The sequence below is a fragment of the Passer domesticus genome, chromosome 7 (genome assembly GCF_036417665.1).
Source record: "Passer domesticus isolate bPasDom1 chromosome 7, bPasDom1.hap1, whole genome shotgun sequence".
In the NCBI taxonomy this organism is placed as follows: domain Eukaryota; kingdom Metazoa; phylum Chordata; class Aves; order Passeriformes; family Passeridae; genus Passer; species Passer domesticus.
The window spans coordinates 33,517,917-33,532,077 of NC_087480.1; the positions used below are offsets into that span (position 1 = coordinate 33,517,917).

General features: G+C 48.5%; 1 protein-coding gene across 6 annotated transcripts in view; it reads right to left on the reverse strand.

Moving 5' to 3' along the window:
- Nucleotides 1-249: 249 nt before the first annotated feature.
- PRRX1 (paired related homeobox 1) overlaps nucleotides 250-14,161 on the reverse strand; it is a 38,297-nt gene continuing 24,385 nt past the window's right edge. For all 6 annotated transcript variants that reach the window (XM_064427563.1, XM_064427565.1, XM_064427561.1 and 3 more), the window contains 3 exons: nucleotides 6,614-6,789; nucleotides 5,524-5,705; nucleotides 250-1,318 (listed from right to left, as the gene is read on the reverse strand). In XM_064427563.1, coding sequence (XP_064283633.1) covers nucleotides 1,180-1,318; nucleotides 5,524-5,705; nucleotides 6,614-6,789 — 497 coding nt within the window. In that variant the 3' untranslated portion in view covers nucleotides 250-1,179. The remainder of the gene's footprint in view (nucleotides 1,319-5,523; nucleotides 5,706-6,613; nucleotides 6,790-14,161) is intronic.

The window sequence follows — 14,161 nt, forward strand, 5'->3', positions numbered from 1 at the left end:
GGGATGTCCCAAAAGCCACGTGAGCCTCAGGCTGCAGAGGAGACCCTTTCTGTGTTCTGTGCAGCTGCCCATGGGGAAACTCTGCAAAAAGGAGTGTGGCTGCCTCCAGCACCACTTCTTTGGGGTTTCTCACGGGAAGACATGAGCTGCCTTTCCCAAGGCTGCAGGGAAGAGCTCTGCCAAGGCTGAGAGAGGCTGTGGCTGGAATTTCAATGCACAGCTCCACCTGCATGCAGCACAAACATCCCAAACGTTTTCAACGGGTTTTATTTTGTTTAATAAAAAACACCAACCAAGCTTGCATGTATTATCTTATATATATAAATATATACAGTATATATAAAACAAATGCATCTGGACAACGCCTTTCCCTGTGGCACAAACTGTAAGGCATAGAAAGGAGTGTCCTGACAGTCCTGGTCTTGGCACTACAGAGAGATCCCCCTGCTCACACCCCCACGTTGGCTTTGCTCTCTTCTTTGGCTTTTTGAGGCAGCAGTGCCAGGAATACTCAACCAAACAATGGAGCTCTGCAGAGCCCAAGGAGGTTTTCCAGGCAGCTCAGACAGCAGGAATCCATCTTGCTGCATTAAATGGGCTTCTGGCAGAGTGATAGGAACGTGCTGCCTCTGTGGCACAAGGGACTGGAGGGATGAGGGTTGGGTGGATATCATGGAAATTGGTGACCAAACAAATTCTTCTTCTAGGGTGAGCTGGGGCAGCGGGGAGATGAGCAAGCTTTGTATCTCAGCGTGCTGCTGGGGGGACTCGTCCGTGGGCTGAGATTGGCAGGGGTTTCTTTTTGCAGTCCCGTACAAAAATGGAGACCAGCAAGGGTGAGACTGTCCTTTACTGAAGAAGCTCGCAGTATATTGAGCAGAAGCAATAAACCCGACGATAACAAGAAAATAAAAAATGGTGGCATTATCCCAAAAGGAAGGAGGAACCTTATCACTCACAGGTTCTGTTTTCTCCCCGTGTTCAGTTCTGGGTGAGGGTTGGCATTTTTTCATTCTTTTCTTTTTCTTCTTTTTTTTTTCTATTTTATTTTTATTGTGGTTTTTTGTTGTTGTTGTTGTTGTTCTCTTTTTCTTTTTTTTTCTTTCAGCACAGACAAGTTGCGAAGCAGGACGGGTGCTGTTGTGTTTTCTCCTTCTGCAAGGCAGCTGCCCCCAGCTGTTAATTGACTGTGGGCACCTGATTCCTCTGTAAACTATATTCCTTTGCCTTCAGTCTCAGGTTGGCAATACTGTTGGCCATGTTCATGCCCTGCGCCGGGCTGGCGTTGGTACACGTGGCAGAGTAGGTGGCCATGGCACTGAGGGATGGAAAGAGAAACAGCACGTCAGACGTGGCCTCCAAACCACAGCAGAGCCTAAACCCAGGTTTTTTCCATACCTGTGGGATGTCATCCTGGTGTGGTGTCAGCAGGGAATTACCACTCCCCTTTATTTAACACCCCAGTAAATCTTTCCGCTGCTGTTCACTTACCCAGCACCAAAGCTGGTTGCAGTCAACGGGAAAAATTTCCACTTCGTATTTTCTAACCCAAAAAAGGTTTGCAATGAGGTCAGCCTGCCAGTTAGACCATTGTCCTTAAAAGTATTCCCACTGGAAGCAATGTCTTTTTGATGAGACCAATTGCTGGTTTTACAGCCTGTGAAATCACGTCACTTCTGAGACACATGTTACATTAAAGAAACACTCTGGGAAAAACCCGTTTCAACAATTGTGATGTTTTCTTGTTTCAGCCTTTTGGAATGAAAATTTCCACATTTTTTCCCCCCTCAAAACTTCAGCTGATTATAAAGAGCATGTCCTAAAGGCTGAAGGAAAAAACCCAAAACATAAACCACTTTTTCTCCCTTCAAACTGCGACTTTATTCATGAAAAACATCACTTCTGGCAGCAGAGGCTGAACAAAGATCTCCAACTCCTTTCTTATCCTACCAAAAAATCTGCAAAGCTGCTTTGCAGACCACTAGAAAACTTGTTTAATCCTTGTATCCCATGGGTTTCTGTGAAAAGCAGCTCCCCCTGCCAACTCCCCAAAACCCAGCAAAGTATTTGACCTGCTGCATTTCCTTTGCATGGGCCCACAGATCAAAACCAGCTGAGAAGCACCACATGAAGCAGAGGTGCCCATTTAACACAGGGTGTTCAGGAGGAAACCCCAAATGCTCTGCTGGAGGCCAGCTCAGCTCTGGTGCTGCCCTTTCCCATCTCCCTGCCCGGGTGGCTCACAGCTCTGGGAAACACCAAGATGGGTTGGGATTTTTTGCCTTTTTGTCTTTTCCTTTTTCTGTCATTAAAAAAAAAATTAAAAAAATCTCCCTGCAGGGACAGAGGCACCTGCTGCACAGAGCCAGGCTGGAGCTGTGCCTGCTCACCCTGACGTGCTGCTGGTATTTCTGACCTCCCAGGAGTTTATCTGCCCCCAGTGCTGTGTGACTCCTCAGTCTGAAGGAGATCCAGAGCAGGGAATATCTGCATTTCAGCATCCAGAACACGTGGATGTGTTGTTTCTGGAGCTCTCCTCAACCAGCTGCACCCCCTCATTCCCTCTTCATGGCTGGGCTGGTTGCTCTCCTCACCCCAAGTGCTGCCTGCAGGAGGGTACAAAGCTCCACAAGGTCTAAAGGTGGTGGCTACTTAAGCCCCCATGCCCATCTGCTTCCACAGGGTGCATCTCTCCCATGTTTTTGAGCTGGAAGCAATTTGGAAACCTTCAAGGGTACTCCAAACTAGATAAAGTAGGAGTTTTCAGTCAGGGCTGTAAACTGCCCCCATTCAAAACCAGGTTGCTGGCCAAGTCTGGGCTGAAACTCCTGGGAATCTCTGCCTCCCAGCTCCCCAGAGGTGTGGGGAAGATGGTTTCTCTTACTGATGCCAAGTGAAATCCCTGCTAAACCAAAAATCTCCAGAAGTGCTTCCTTTCATCAAGTTACTCCAGCAGGAGCAGTGCACAAGAAGGCTGTGTCCAAACACCAGAATAGTTTGAGGGTTGCTCCAGAGACTCTCCAGGGTCTAATAAGGGTTGAAGTCACCCTGCTGCCCCGTCCCTCCACCCCATTCAGGCAGAGAAAAATCTCCTTCCTCCACTGAGCTGTCTGCTTTCATGAAACACAGAGCAGCATCATGTTTCTGAGGCCTAAAATCCTTCTTTCGAATAAGGTTTTCAGTGGCCCGTGGAGTCAAAGGTTGCTAGAGCGGGAAGTGTGGGCTGCCAGTCTTGTTTTCTTAGGAACCTAGGCTAAAAAATGCCTAAGTAAAACATTTTTCAACTTCAAAAAAAAAAAAAAAGAATAGTATCTACTTGGCTGTCTGTGTGACAGAGATCTGCAAATAGCTTTGGTTGACCTGTGGCTGAGTGTATTTGGAGAATAAACACACACATTGAAAACTTTTCCCAGATCTGAGAGTAAAACCAGCCCTGGCCACGCTGCTCCAGGCCCTCCCCAAGAGTGGCTGTTAATCAGGGGCTGCTACAGCACTGCTGGGAAGATGGGAGGGGGCAGGGGGCCATGCAAACACTCCACATGGCTGCAGGGTTTCACTAGTCGAATATCTGAATGACCTTACTGCAAAGCTTTAGTGAGGCTGCAACCCTTTCAGATGAATGTGACTGCCAAGAGATGATCAGGAGGATCAGAAAGCCTGGGGATCATGGAGTGTCTGAGGGTCCTGTGCACCCCACAGTGGGGAAAGCAGCTGCTCTGCTCCTCTGCCAGTGCAGGGCAGTGGGAAGGTGGCACTCCAGCCTGCTTTGGTGTGTGAGCTGCAAATGCCTTTGCTGAAACATCGTGGCTGCAGACAAGACAAGGGGAAGGTGTGTCTCTGCATCCTGGATGGGCACAGCCTGGAGCTGAGGGGCTGGAAAGCCATCCCTAAGGCTGGAAACCATCCCTAGGGCTGGAAAACCACCCCCAAGGCTGGAAACCATCCCTAAGGCTGGAAACCATCCCTAAGGCTGGAATCCATCCCCAAGGCTGGAATCCATCCCTAAGGCTGTCCCTTCTCCCCTGTTCTCATTAGCACATCCCAGGTGTGCCCTCAGACAGCCCTTCCCAGGGCAGCTTGGGAGTTACTTTTGCAGGGTCTTCTCCTAGCAGTGATTGTGAAGCCCCCTGTGTAAACATCATCTCAAGGAGGGAGGATCTCTTTTTAGAAGTGTGAGAGGTGGAAAATAAGCCATGAGCATTGAGCAGGGATTTGCACTGTGACCAGTGCAGTCCCCCTGTGGTGGGGAAGGAACTCAGTTCCCTTCCCTGATCTCACCTCCCCAGAATGCTACAGCAAGGAGCACTGCACAGGGAGAAAGCCTTAACCCATAAAAGAGGGATTTTCAGAGACAGCAGTCCTCAGGAGAAATCCAAAGGCTAAGGGCCATTTCTAAGATGAAGCTGGTGGCCACCAAAAGCATCCTTTTCCACATCTGCAGTGGGTGGGTCTATGACTTGTTCTTCTGGACATACAGGGGGGATGAGGAGGACCCCACAGAACTGAAGCAACAAGCAGGAAGAGCAGACCATGTGTTTGCAGCTCTTGCTGTACCAACAATGCTTGGAGCAAAAAGAGGGTGAAGGTGACCCAGCAAGAGAGGTCCTGTGCACGGTGTGGCCCCTGGAAGGCAGTGGGAAGCTGGCAGTGACCAGGCCAGATGAACAGGAAGAAATCCAGCCAAAGGCTTCATGGTCCTGACCAACAATGAAGCCACTGTGCTAAGAAACACCCTCCAAGCTCATTTTTAACTGCCTGTGAGCCAGCTGGCTCCCCACAAACCAACACATCCTGTGGAGCTTGTGTCCACACCCAGCTCCTGCAGGGCCAGGAATGGCACAGAGAGGACAGGGAGCACTGTGATGTGCATGGACATCCCAGATCCTCTGAGACTGGGCTTGCCACATCCATGCTCCTTTCCTGCCATCCCTTAAGCAGCACTGACCACAGGAGGTGGACACTGAGCACCAGTCTGTCACCTGGCCCTTCATGCAGGCAGAGCACAGTGCAATGTTCACACACACACGTGTGCAATGGAAAGAAACTGCTGACAGCCCAGTGCTGAGAGCACTGCTCCACAGGGATGGAGTGAGCTCCCAGCCCTGCTGGCATCCAAAGCAGTGGGACAGCCACAGAACTCCCTCTTCTGGCCACTGTGTGGTGGCTGAGCCTCCCCATGTGCTCTGATCCCCTGGATCTGTGTCCCATGGAAAGTTTCCTTCTTGCCATAAACCAGATGCATTGGGGAAAACCTTCTGTTTCCATGTATTTCCACCTGAGCCTCTCTCGAAATTCCCTGAATCGCGGAGACCCACAGGAAAGAAAGATACAACCATGCTGAGCTGGGACCACACTGCAACACTTGCAACGAGATGGGAGGTGAGCAGGGGTGAGGAGAACCAGTGGGATGGTCTGACTGCTGCATCCTCCAGCTGTGGGCACACCAGAGCTGGCTGAGGGCTGCTTTGGGGGGGTGCAGTGGGGCCATCACTCACTCATTCTCTCACTCACTCTCTCACTCACCTGTAGGGCGAGGCAGTCCCCCAGGAGAGATAGTCGGTGGGCCTGGGGGCAGGGCGAGGTACGATGGGCTGCTCCACGGCCGCCACGTCCCCTGAGTAGGATTTGAGCAGAGAGGCGTTCTTGCTGGCCAGCATGGCGCGCTCGTTCCGGCGGAACTTGGCTCTCCGGTTCTGGAACCACACCTGCAGGGGGACAGCACGGGGCCACCAACCATCACACCTGCTGTGCCACTGGCCACACCCCCATGCCACTGTGCCCTGCAGGCTCTGGGAAAGCTGGCTCACCCTGGGAACCCTAAGGATGGGATAATCCTAGTGCCTGCTCTGATCAAGCCCTCAGGTGAGGGACTGGCTGAGGGACAGGAGTGTGTCCCATGCAGATGGTTGTGGCAGTCATATTTTCTGGAAAAACCCTTCACCCAGGAATTCTCTCCTGGGAAGCTGAGGAGCCTCAGAGAAAAATGAAAACAATATTTGCTTCTCCTGTGTTATGCTGCTTTGGAATGTGGTTGGAGATTGTTTATCCAACAGGTGATTGTTTCATGTGAATTGTTTTGACTTATTGGCCAATCATGGTCAAGCTGTGTCAGGGCTTTGGAAAGAGTCATGAGTCTTTTTTAGTATCTTTTAGCCTTCTGTAAGTATCCTTTCTGTATTCTTTAGTATAGTTTAGTATTCTTTAGCATAATTTAGTATAGTATTCTTAATATAATATAGTATCATAAAAGAATAAATTAGCCTTCTAAGAACACGGAGTCAGATTCATTATTCCTCCCTTTGTCTGGGAACCCTGCCAATACAAGAGATGGCAGCAAGGCCAGGCAGTGCTGTCCAACACACCGTTTTCCATGGTCTGCTTTGACCTGCAGAAGGTGCAGGGCAGCAAGCTAAGAGCTCAAGGTAAGATCAGCAGCCTGAGCATCTTGGCCATACGGACACATCTGAGTGGGGTGGCAGATCAGGCCTGGCAGTCTCCCTCAAGGCACGGTGGAGCCAGGAGCTCAGTGACCCTTGGGTGCCACACAGACCCCAAGGATTTCTGCTGATGATCCCCCAGGCCAGGTGTGCCTGGGTGTGAGCTGTGGGATTACCTGGACTCTGGCTTCAGTGAGGTTGACTCTGCGTGCAAGGTCCTCCCGTACGAAGGCATCGGGGTAGTGAGTCCTCTCAAAGACCCTCTCTAGTGCCTGCAGCTGGCTGCTGTTGAAGGTAGTCCTGTTCCTCCTCTGCTTTCTTTTCTTCTTCTCTTCTGAGTTCAGCTGGTCATCTAGGAGAGACAATTGGGGATGGGAACAGTGAGAAAGGCATGAGCCCACAGCCACGGGGTGAACAACCTCAATGGTTTCAAGAGGGAAAGGGCTTAGGAAGGGGCTTGCACAGTTTTAACCCCACACATCAGCCATGCTGGGTTAGTCCCCAATGAAGAGGAGGTGCAAAGTGCACTGATCCCAAGCATTTATTTTTCAATTCTACTGTGTAAGACTTGTACCAGATCTCTTAAGCTACCCCAGGTCTCAGCTTCCTTATCTCTAAAAAGCAGCAAAAAAAGACCAAAATGCATCTCCCCATTCCTGACAATCCCAGAAATATTTTGTGGTGGCAAAGAATCACCAAGCCCTGTTCTCTCTGCTTCAGCTTTCCAAGCACTGCTGTGACTGGGATGTAACACAGCTCTCTGGGGTAAGAGCATGCTCTTGGATGCTGCTAGTGAGGAGCAGCTGTGCCCTCTGCAGCATCCTCCTTGCCTTGCTGAGCCCTGCAAGGTATTCAATAACCACCCATAAGAGCATGTATTGTTTTGTACCTGGTTTGCATTTACTCAGAAATTTATCAGCACATCTGGATCACGCCAGTATGTGTGGGGTGCCACCAAAAAAATCCACATTACCCTGGGGGGACCTGAGCCAATATTCATGTCAGCATTAAAGTGTATTGATCCCTGAATCCATAAAAATGCACAAGCTACGGAATCATACTGTAAGTTCATCACTGCACGCCTTGGCTCAGGTGACAGTGCCACCACTGAGAGTGCCAGGGCTTGACCTGCTGTGTACAGATGGAGAATACCCCTCAACAGTCACTCCTTTTGCCATGTACAAATATGACAGCTCCCCTTATCCCTCTCTTCTCCAGGAGGTAGGTAAGGCACAGGCTGACAAAGAAAAGTCTGCAGTTGTGTCCTCACCACCTGTTTGGGTTGCTTTTCACAGCCCATCTGGTACCAGTTACTGCACCTGAACACCTTTGGAGCAAGGCCCATCCATCTGAGAACAAAAGGACATTCCTCTTAAATTAAAGCATGGTTTTCAAATTCCTTCAGGTTTACAGTGCCTCCATCCCTAATCCTCCTCCAACAGCCTGATGATTCCCAGAAGGTTCCTTTCCAGCCTGGGGATTCCTGGGTGCAAAAACACACCTTTGGTTTTCCCATATCCAAAAGGAAGTGTTTGGAGACCGGTTTTTAACAGGAATGCTGAGATGTAAAGCTGAGCTGGGAAGGGACTGGCAGAGGCAGGAAGGTGCAAAAAAACAAAGGCACGTAGGAATTAAAGCAGGGCTACAGGTGAATCTATCAGCTCAGGTGGTGAGGAGCAAAGTGGAGCAGAGGGATGGGATTGAACTGCTGCTTGCCCTGCACTCCTTTCTCCCTGCTGGGGGTTTAACGCTGTCACAGGCTCCATCCCCTATAAAGAAGGAGAAAAACCCTGCATGTCCCTCTCTTGACTCATCACCAAACCCTTCTCAAGAGGGGTCAGCTATTTCCCCCCGTGCTGCTGTGCACCACACAGCACAGCAAACAGAGCCTCGGGGCACAAATGTCCCTCCAAACGCCACAAACACGGCAAGGCCAGCTGCTGGACAGGCCAAAGACAACACGGCCTCCTTTGAAATCACCCACCTCATGCTATAGTCTAATCTAAACCCTGCCTATGCAGAGCATACGAACAAATCAATAAAAGCCTTTGGGACCGCTGCAGAATCCCATCCAGGCCTCTGGAGCATCATTTCTGCCCAGAAGACAACACCTGGCTGCAGGGAACACGAGTCTGGCTGCTGCTCGGCCCTGCGTGACAGCTACACATGAGGAAGGGTGAGCACATCCCTCTGGGGAGCAAGAAGAAGGGCCAAAGTCTGTAAAACACTGGAGAACAAGAATTCCCCCTGCCAAGCACGTTAGCATAATTTGCCTGGTTTCCTCCCGGCGTAAAGCGAGACGCCGGTGATTCACGGCTCACCTCGTAATTACTGCGCCCAAAAATAGCCAGGCTGAGGGACAGAAAGTGTCCGTGCTGGGTGACTCATGGCTGGGTCACTGCTGGTTGAAGCACGCCCAGCCTGGGCTGCCACGGAGCAGGGAAGTCAGTCACCCCCCTTCTGCAGGACAGAGCTGCATGGAGGTGACAGCAAAGCACGACCTGTGACAAGGAGCTCTGGAATTTTGCAATCTCCCATCACCGCACCTCTGGAACGCTGCGAGATCCAAACGTCTACAGGAGTGATGTGGGTAGCAGGGGATAAAAAATACTAACAGGATATTAATCCAGAGCAACACGGGGTTGGTCAATCCTTGTGTCTTGCCATGTGCTGCTACGGAGGGACTGCACACACCAAACCCAGCCCGCCTGCAAACGCCACCTTGCTCACAGCGCTCCCCGGCTGCCTCCAGAACATCAGCAGGGTGCTTCTTCTTCTCTGCTGTAATTGCTTTATCAGGAAACAACCCTGAACGCTGGAAAATGGTACTCCTGAAAAATGGTACTCCTGAAAAATGGTATTCCTACACAGTGCTGACAGCACGAGTGACTGGGGTCAGCAGAAACAGAGAGGAGAAAGAAACAGCTCTAAAGCTTTTTAGGTAGAAGTCTTTTGTCAATGTTCTTTTAATCAGAAAAATTTTATTACATGCAGCACTCTGAAAAGCTGAGCTGCTTGCAAATGTGCCTTGCAGGGAGATCGAAACGTGCGTTCTCCTCTCAGGAACACAGTGCTGGAAAATCTGGGAATTTCATTGCCAAATCCCAACCTTCCACACTGGGACTATGTTTCCTGTTTCCATATTTGCATTTTCCTGTGTTATTTCTACATTCCCCCATAATATGCAGATCCTGGTGTCATACCCAAGTGCACCAAAGCATTTCCAAGTGCTCCTAAATGATTCAGCAGGAAACATCCTATTCTCTTTTCCTCTTGCAGCGAGGCAGATCCACACTTGCAGACACTCCAGTCTATTCTCCTCACTGCACAGTGTCTGTCCCAGTGCCTGTAACTATTGCTCGGGCACCACCAGGCAGCTCCTCTTGGGATGCCACATTGAATCAAAAAAACCCCAAAAAACAAACAAAACAAAACAAAAAAAAACCACAAAAAACCCCCACAAAAAAACAACAACAACAAAAAACCCCCCAAAAAACCACCAAACAAACAAACAAAACAAAAAAATCCACCAAAAAACACCCAACAACAGCAACAAAAACCAAAACAAAAATTAAATTAAATTAAATTAAATTTAAAAACAACCTAAATCAGAGTTGAGAACTAAATGCCTACGTAGGAGTTTCAAGACTGGTATTCTTCTCATCAATACTTACAACCGCAACATATTTCAGATTTCTAGTTTGCAGGAATGCTTGTGCATACTTGCATTCATTCCAGGTCAGAACAAAAGCTAATTTCCAGATGGGATTTACATTGTGTGGGCAGTTTGGAAAAGTTTTGACCAGTTCTATTAAATCCAGAACCAGCTATTACAGTTCATTAACTGGATCTGAATCGAAAGTAAACCATTGGAGTTAATTAAGGGAGGGACAGAGACACTTAACCACAGTATAATGTATGGTAAGGCAGCAAAGATTTGTCACAGCAATTATAGAAACTGTAAACTGAGAAAGGATTCCAGGAAGAAAATAAGGAATCACACTCTAATCACAGCCTTCAAAATAAGAAGCTAACGTTTGTACACAGATTTAAGAACAAATTATTTCACAGTGAAAAAAATAATAAAATATAAATTAAAAAGGCAACAACTCAAAACTCTTAAAATATAAAAAATACTGCAAGCAAGTGAAAGAGAAAATTTTGTTCAGATTTGTGGAGAAAGAAAGGAAAAGGGAGAATAGAAAGGAAAGGAACAGGGCTTTTTTTTTTTGGTTTAAACTGAAATTTCATGAAGCTTGAATAGAAATATTTCTGGGTGTTCCCCCAGCTGTGGGCAGGCTGCTCTCCCCAACATGAGCCCCCCAGTTTATAGCCCACCACACACTCCCAGCCCACTTTTACTCACGCTCTGCTTTGCTTTCGATTCATGACAGAACATTGCAACACTTTGCGTGCAGGGCAGCTTTGTCAACTGGCATCGTAAAAAACCCAAAACCAAACCCCAGACCCAAAACGTTTAATCAAAGCAAAAACAAGGCTCCAAGCAGAGCAATGGGAGCACACAAAACCCGCAGAGTGACAAAGCTGCCCCACTGATCTGAGACAAGGCTCGCTCGATTTTCCACCCCGCTCCTCCCAAGGGCTCCTTGTCCAGCAGCACCATCCATTGTCTTTGCCAGATGTGAGCAGGGACAGAAGAAGGGCAGGGGGACATAAATGGATAAGATTTCATGCCCGGAGCTGCCTGAAGTATCTTTCCTTCTAAAATCTCCCAGGAGAGAACGAACTGCAGCTCGTGCGTATTTCTGCGCGCAAGAGAATTATTTCCGAATGGAAACGGGGTTTAACTTCAGGGCACACAAATGCTACAGAGAAGGTGCAGGTATCCCACAGCAGCCATCACAAGTGCAGGCAATATGGAATGAGATAACACTTAAAAGAGAAGTAAATATGTTAAGGTAGGAGAGGCCTACTAAGTCATGTACTTGAGTACAGCAGCGATAGCGAGCCGAGTTGTACAACAGTGATAACAGCAGGTTTTTATTCTAAGTACAGGTCAGACTACAGAGATTTTTGAACTATCATTTTCCTCTCATTACACAACACCAGCTGAGCTTTTCTCCTAACCTCTGCTGTTTTTTGGGGTTTTTTTTTCTGCACTTAATTTTTAAAGTATTTTAATTACACAGAAAATTTAAGTATCCAAAGTTCCAGTCCTGTTACAGAACATTAGGAGCACAGAAAAAAAAAAAAGTAACAAAGAAAGATGCTCTATTTCCTTTAAGAGCCATCTCTTGTGATTATCTCACAGTCAGGTTCAAGTTTTGCACATAAATAAGAAGTTGTTCTGTGCATGAGCACAAAGCTCCAGAAAGGTGACACTGAGTTTTTCACACCAAACCTGAGTTTTAATATTAAACAGAAAAACATGCCTATTTCCAGTGTTACCCGTGGGGCTACAGCAGCTCCTCTCCAAAGCGTCTGCAATGTGGGACCTGTCAGGGTGATTTTTAGCTGCCTGCACACAAACAATTCCAGATCATTACAGAGCTGTGAACGGCTGCTGTGTCCTTTGAAGACCTTTTTAATATATCCCTACTTTATTCCTTTAACACTAGGCCTACCCTGTGTTCTAGGTGGCCTCTCAAGGCATCACTCTGGTTCTCCTGTTGCACTTGGCTCAGCCTGCCAGGACCTGCTGAGGTCCTGTACAGCCACAGCCTCACCAAGGTGAAGGATGTGGCTGTCCACCTTCAGGACAGTGGCCTGAGCAGAGGGAGCTCCCAGCTGCGCCGTGGCCAAAGGAGACATTCCCAGGTGGGATTTGAGGCACAGCACAGTCAGTGACTCTTGGCCCCTGGAATGAGGCCTTGGGGTTGTCACTTTCCAGGTGGAGAGTCTATAGATGCCTCCAAGCTTCTGAAAAGAGTTTCCAGCATGCAAACAGACTTCACCCAAACTCACCAGGCACCAGGGACTTGAGTGCAGAGGCTTCCCCCGTGTTCTGGTCTGCAGGGATAATGTCCCATCAAACTCCCAACCTGCCCTGCTCCTGACCCACAGACAGGGCAGCACGAGAAGCCAAGAGCCCTATCCGAAGGCAAATGTAAGCCAGAACTCCTTTTCAGGGTGCTTTCAGCCTCTCATCTGGTGGCAACCTGTAGAGCACATGGGCAGTTACAGCAGCTAAGATGTGAGCCCTCCCTAACCATCTCAATGTTCCCACTTGCTGCAGCTGACAGAAGAAATTATATCTGGGGAAAAAAAAAAAAAGAGTAACCATGATCCCATGGAAATCCAGAGAGCCTCCCTGGAAAGACTTAACACTGAGTGTTAATTATTGGGAGAACAACATTTGTGGGGGCAGAAGTTTACATCCTCCTCCAGAAATTGGTACAAAGCCATGGAAAGTCCCCCTACATCCCACAGAGCAGTCTGAGCTCTGCGCAACAGCTCTGCTTTTATATCCACTGGAGTTTTCCTTCTGGGCATCCTACAGCTCGTAAGGCACACGGCTTAGTCCTGCTCTTCTAACAAGCCTTTCTGACAGGTCTTGGGGTCAGAGTGTTCCCATAATACAATAAGCACTGTATGGATCTCATAAGCTCCAAGGCACAGTATGTTATGTGTTTGGAATTCCTTGTATGCTTTTATACTTTGTTTTACATATTGTAATTTTTATATGCATTACCACATTGATCCTTGGAAAATTAATTTAAAAAAAAAAAAAAACAAAACCAAAAAAACAACAGACATAATCAAAAGCAAACACATACATTTAAAATCCTGCCAGAGGCAAATCATGTTCTGTGAGGCTGCACTTTGCAACTGACAAAGAGACCAAATCACCAGGCCGTGGAGGAGATCCAGCAGTGTGGATTCACCAGGGGATCCAAGGGGGCTGAGATCCCCCATGTCCCCCCCAGATCAGCCCCACGGAGCAGAAAGCCAGGACACAGGAGCAGAAATGAACTCGCAGGGCTGCACCGGCCAGGCCCCACCACCACACCCCAAAGTGTCACACCCCAAATGTCCCAGCACAGCCCTGAGCTGCCTCGGTGCCAGTGGCACCTCCAGAGCTTCCCCAGAGCCTCTCAGGCTCCACAGGCCCTCCCTCACTCCTGGTTTGGATGCCTTGTGAAGGCTGACCTAGAACAGAGACCAGACAGAGTTAAAGAATAAAGGAGGGATTTATTAGGAGGCCTCAATGGATCCACCGTGGGCAGCACAAGAGCCCAGCCAGGGCTGCACCCCAGGTGAACCCAAAATGGCCATGGGGTCTCTCACTTTTATAAGTTCTTTATAGTTCCATTTGCATATTGCAGTAAATTGTCCAATTACAGCTCCAGCCCATGAAGTCCCAACCTTTTTGTTTTTCTCTCTTCAGCCCACGTTGTTTGTGCTCTTGGGCTGAGATTTGGATCATTTGTCCTTGGTCCCCAGCTAGAGAAGGAATTGTTTTGTTTCCCTACTCTGTGCAGAGAGCTCACCATCCCCTAATAAGAAGCCCAGACTCACACACTAAAGCAGGACAGAACCTGAAAAATATAAAAGCTAAAACCTGAGGCATCCATTTCAGATCCGGATCAGTGCTTGAACGTGTGTGAACTCACGGCCATGCAAGGTCAGTGTTTTGGCTTCCAACACCTCTTCCCATCAGCTGCCCTTCCTGTGTCCTGATGTTTCATCTTAGGAATGGCATGGATTCAGCAAAGATCAAACTTCCCAGCCTCCGCCCTGCTCCATCCGTATCTTCTCACTCC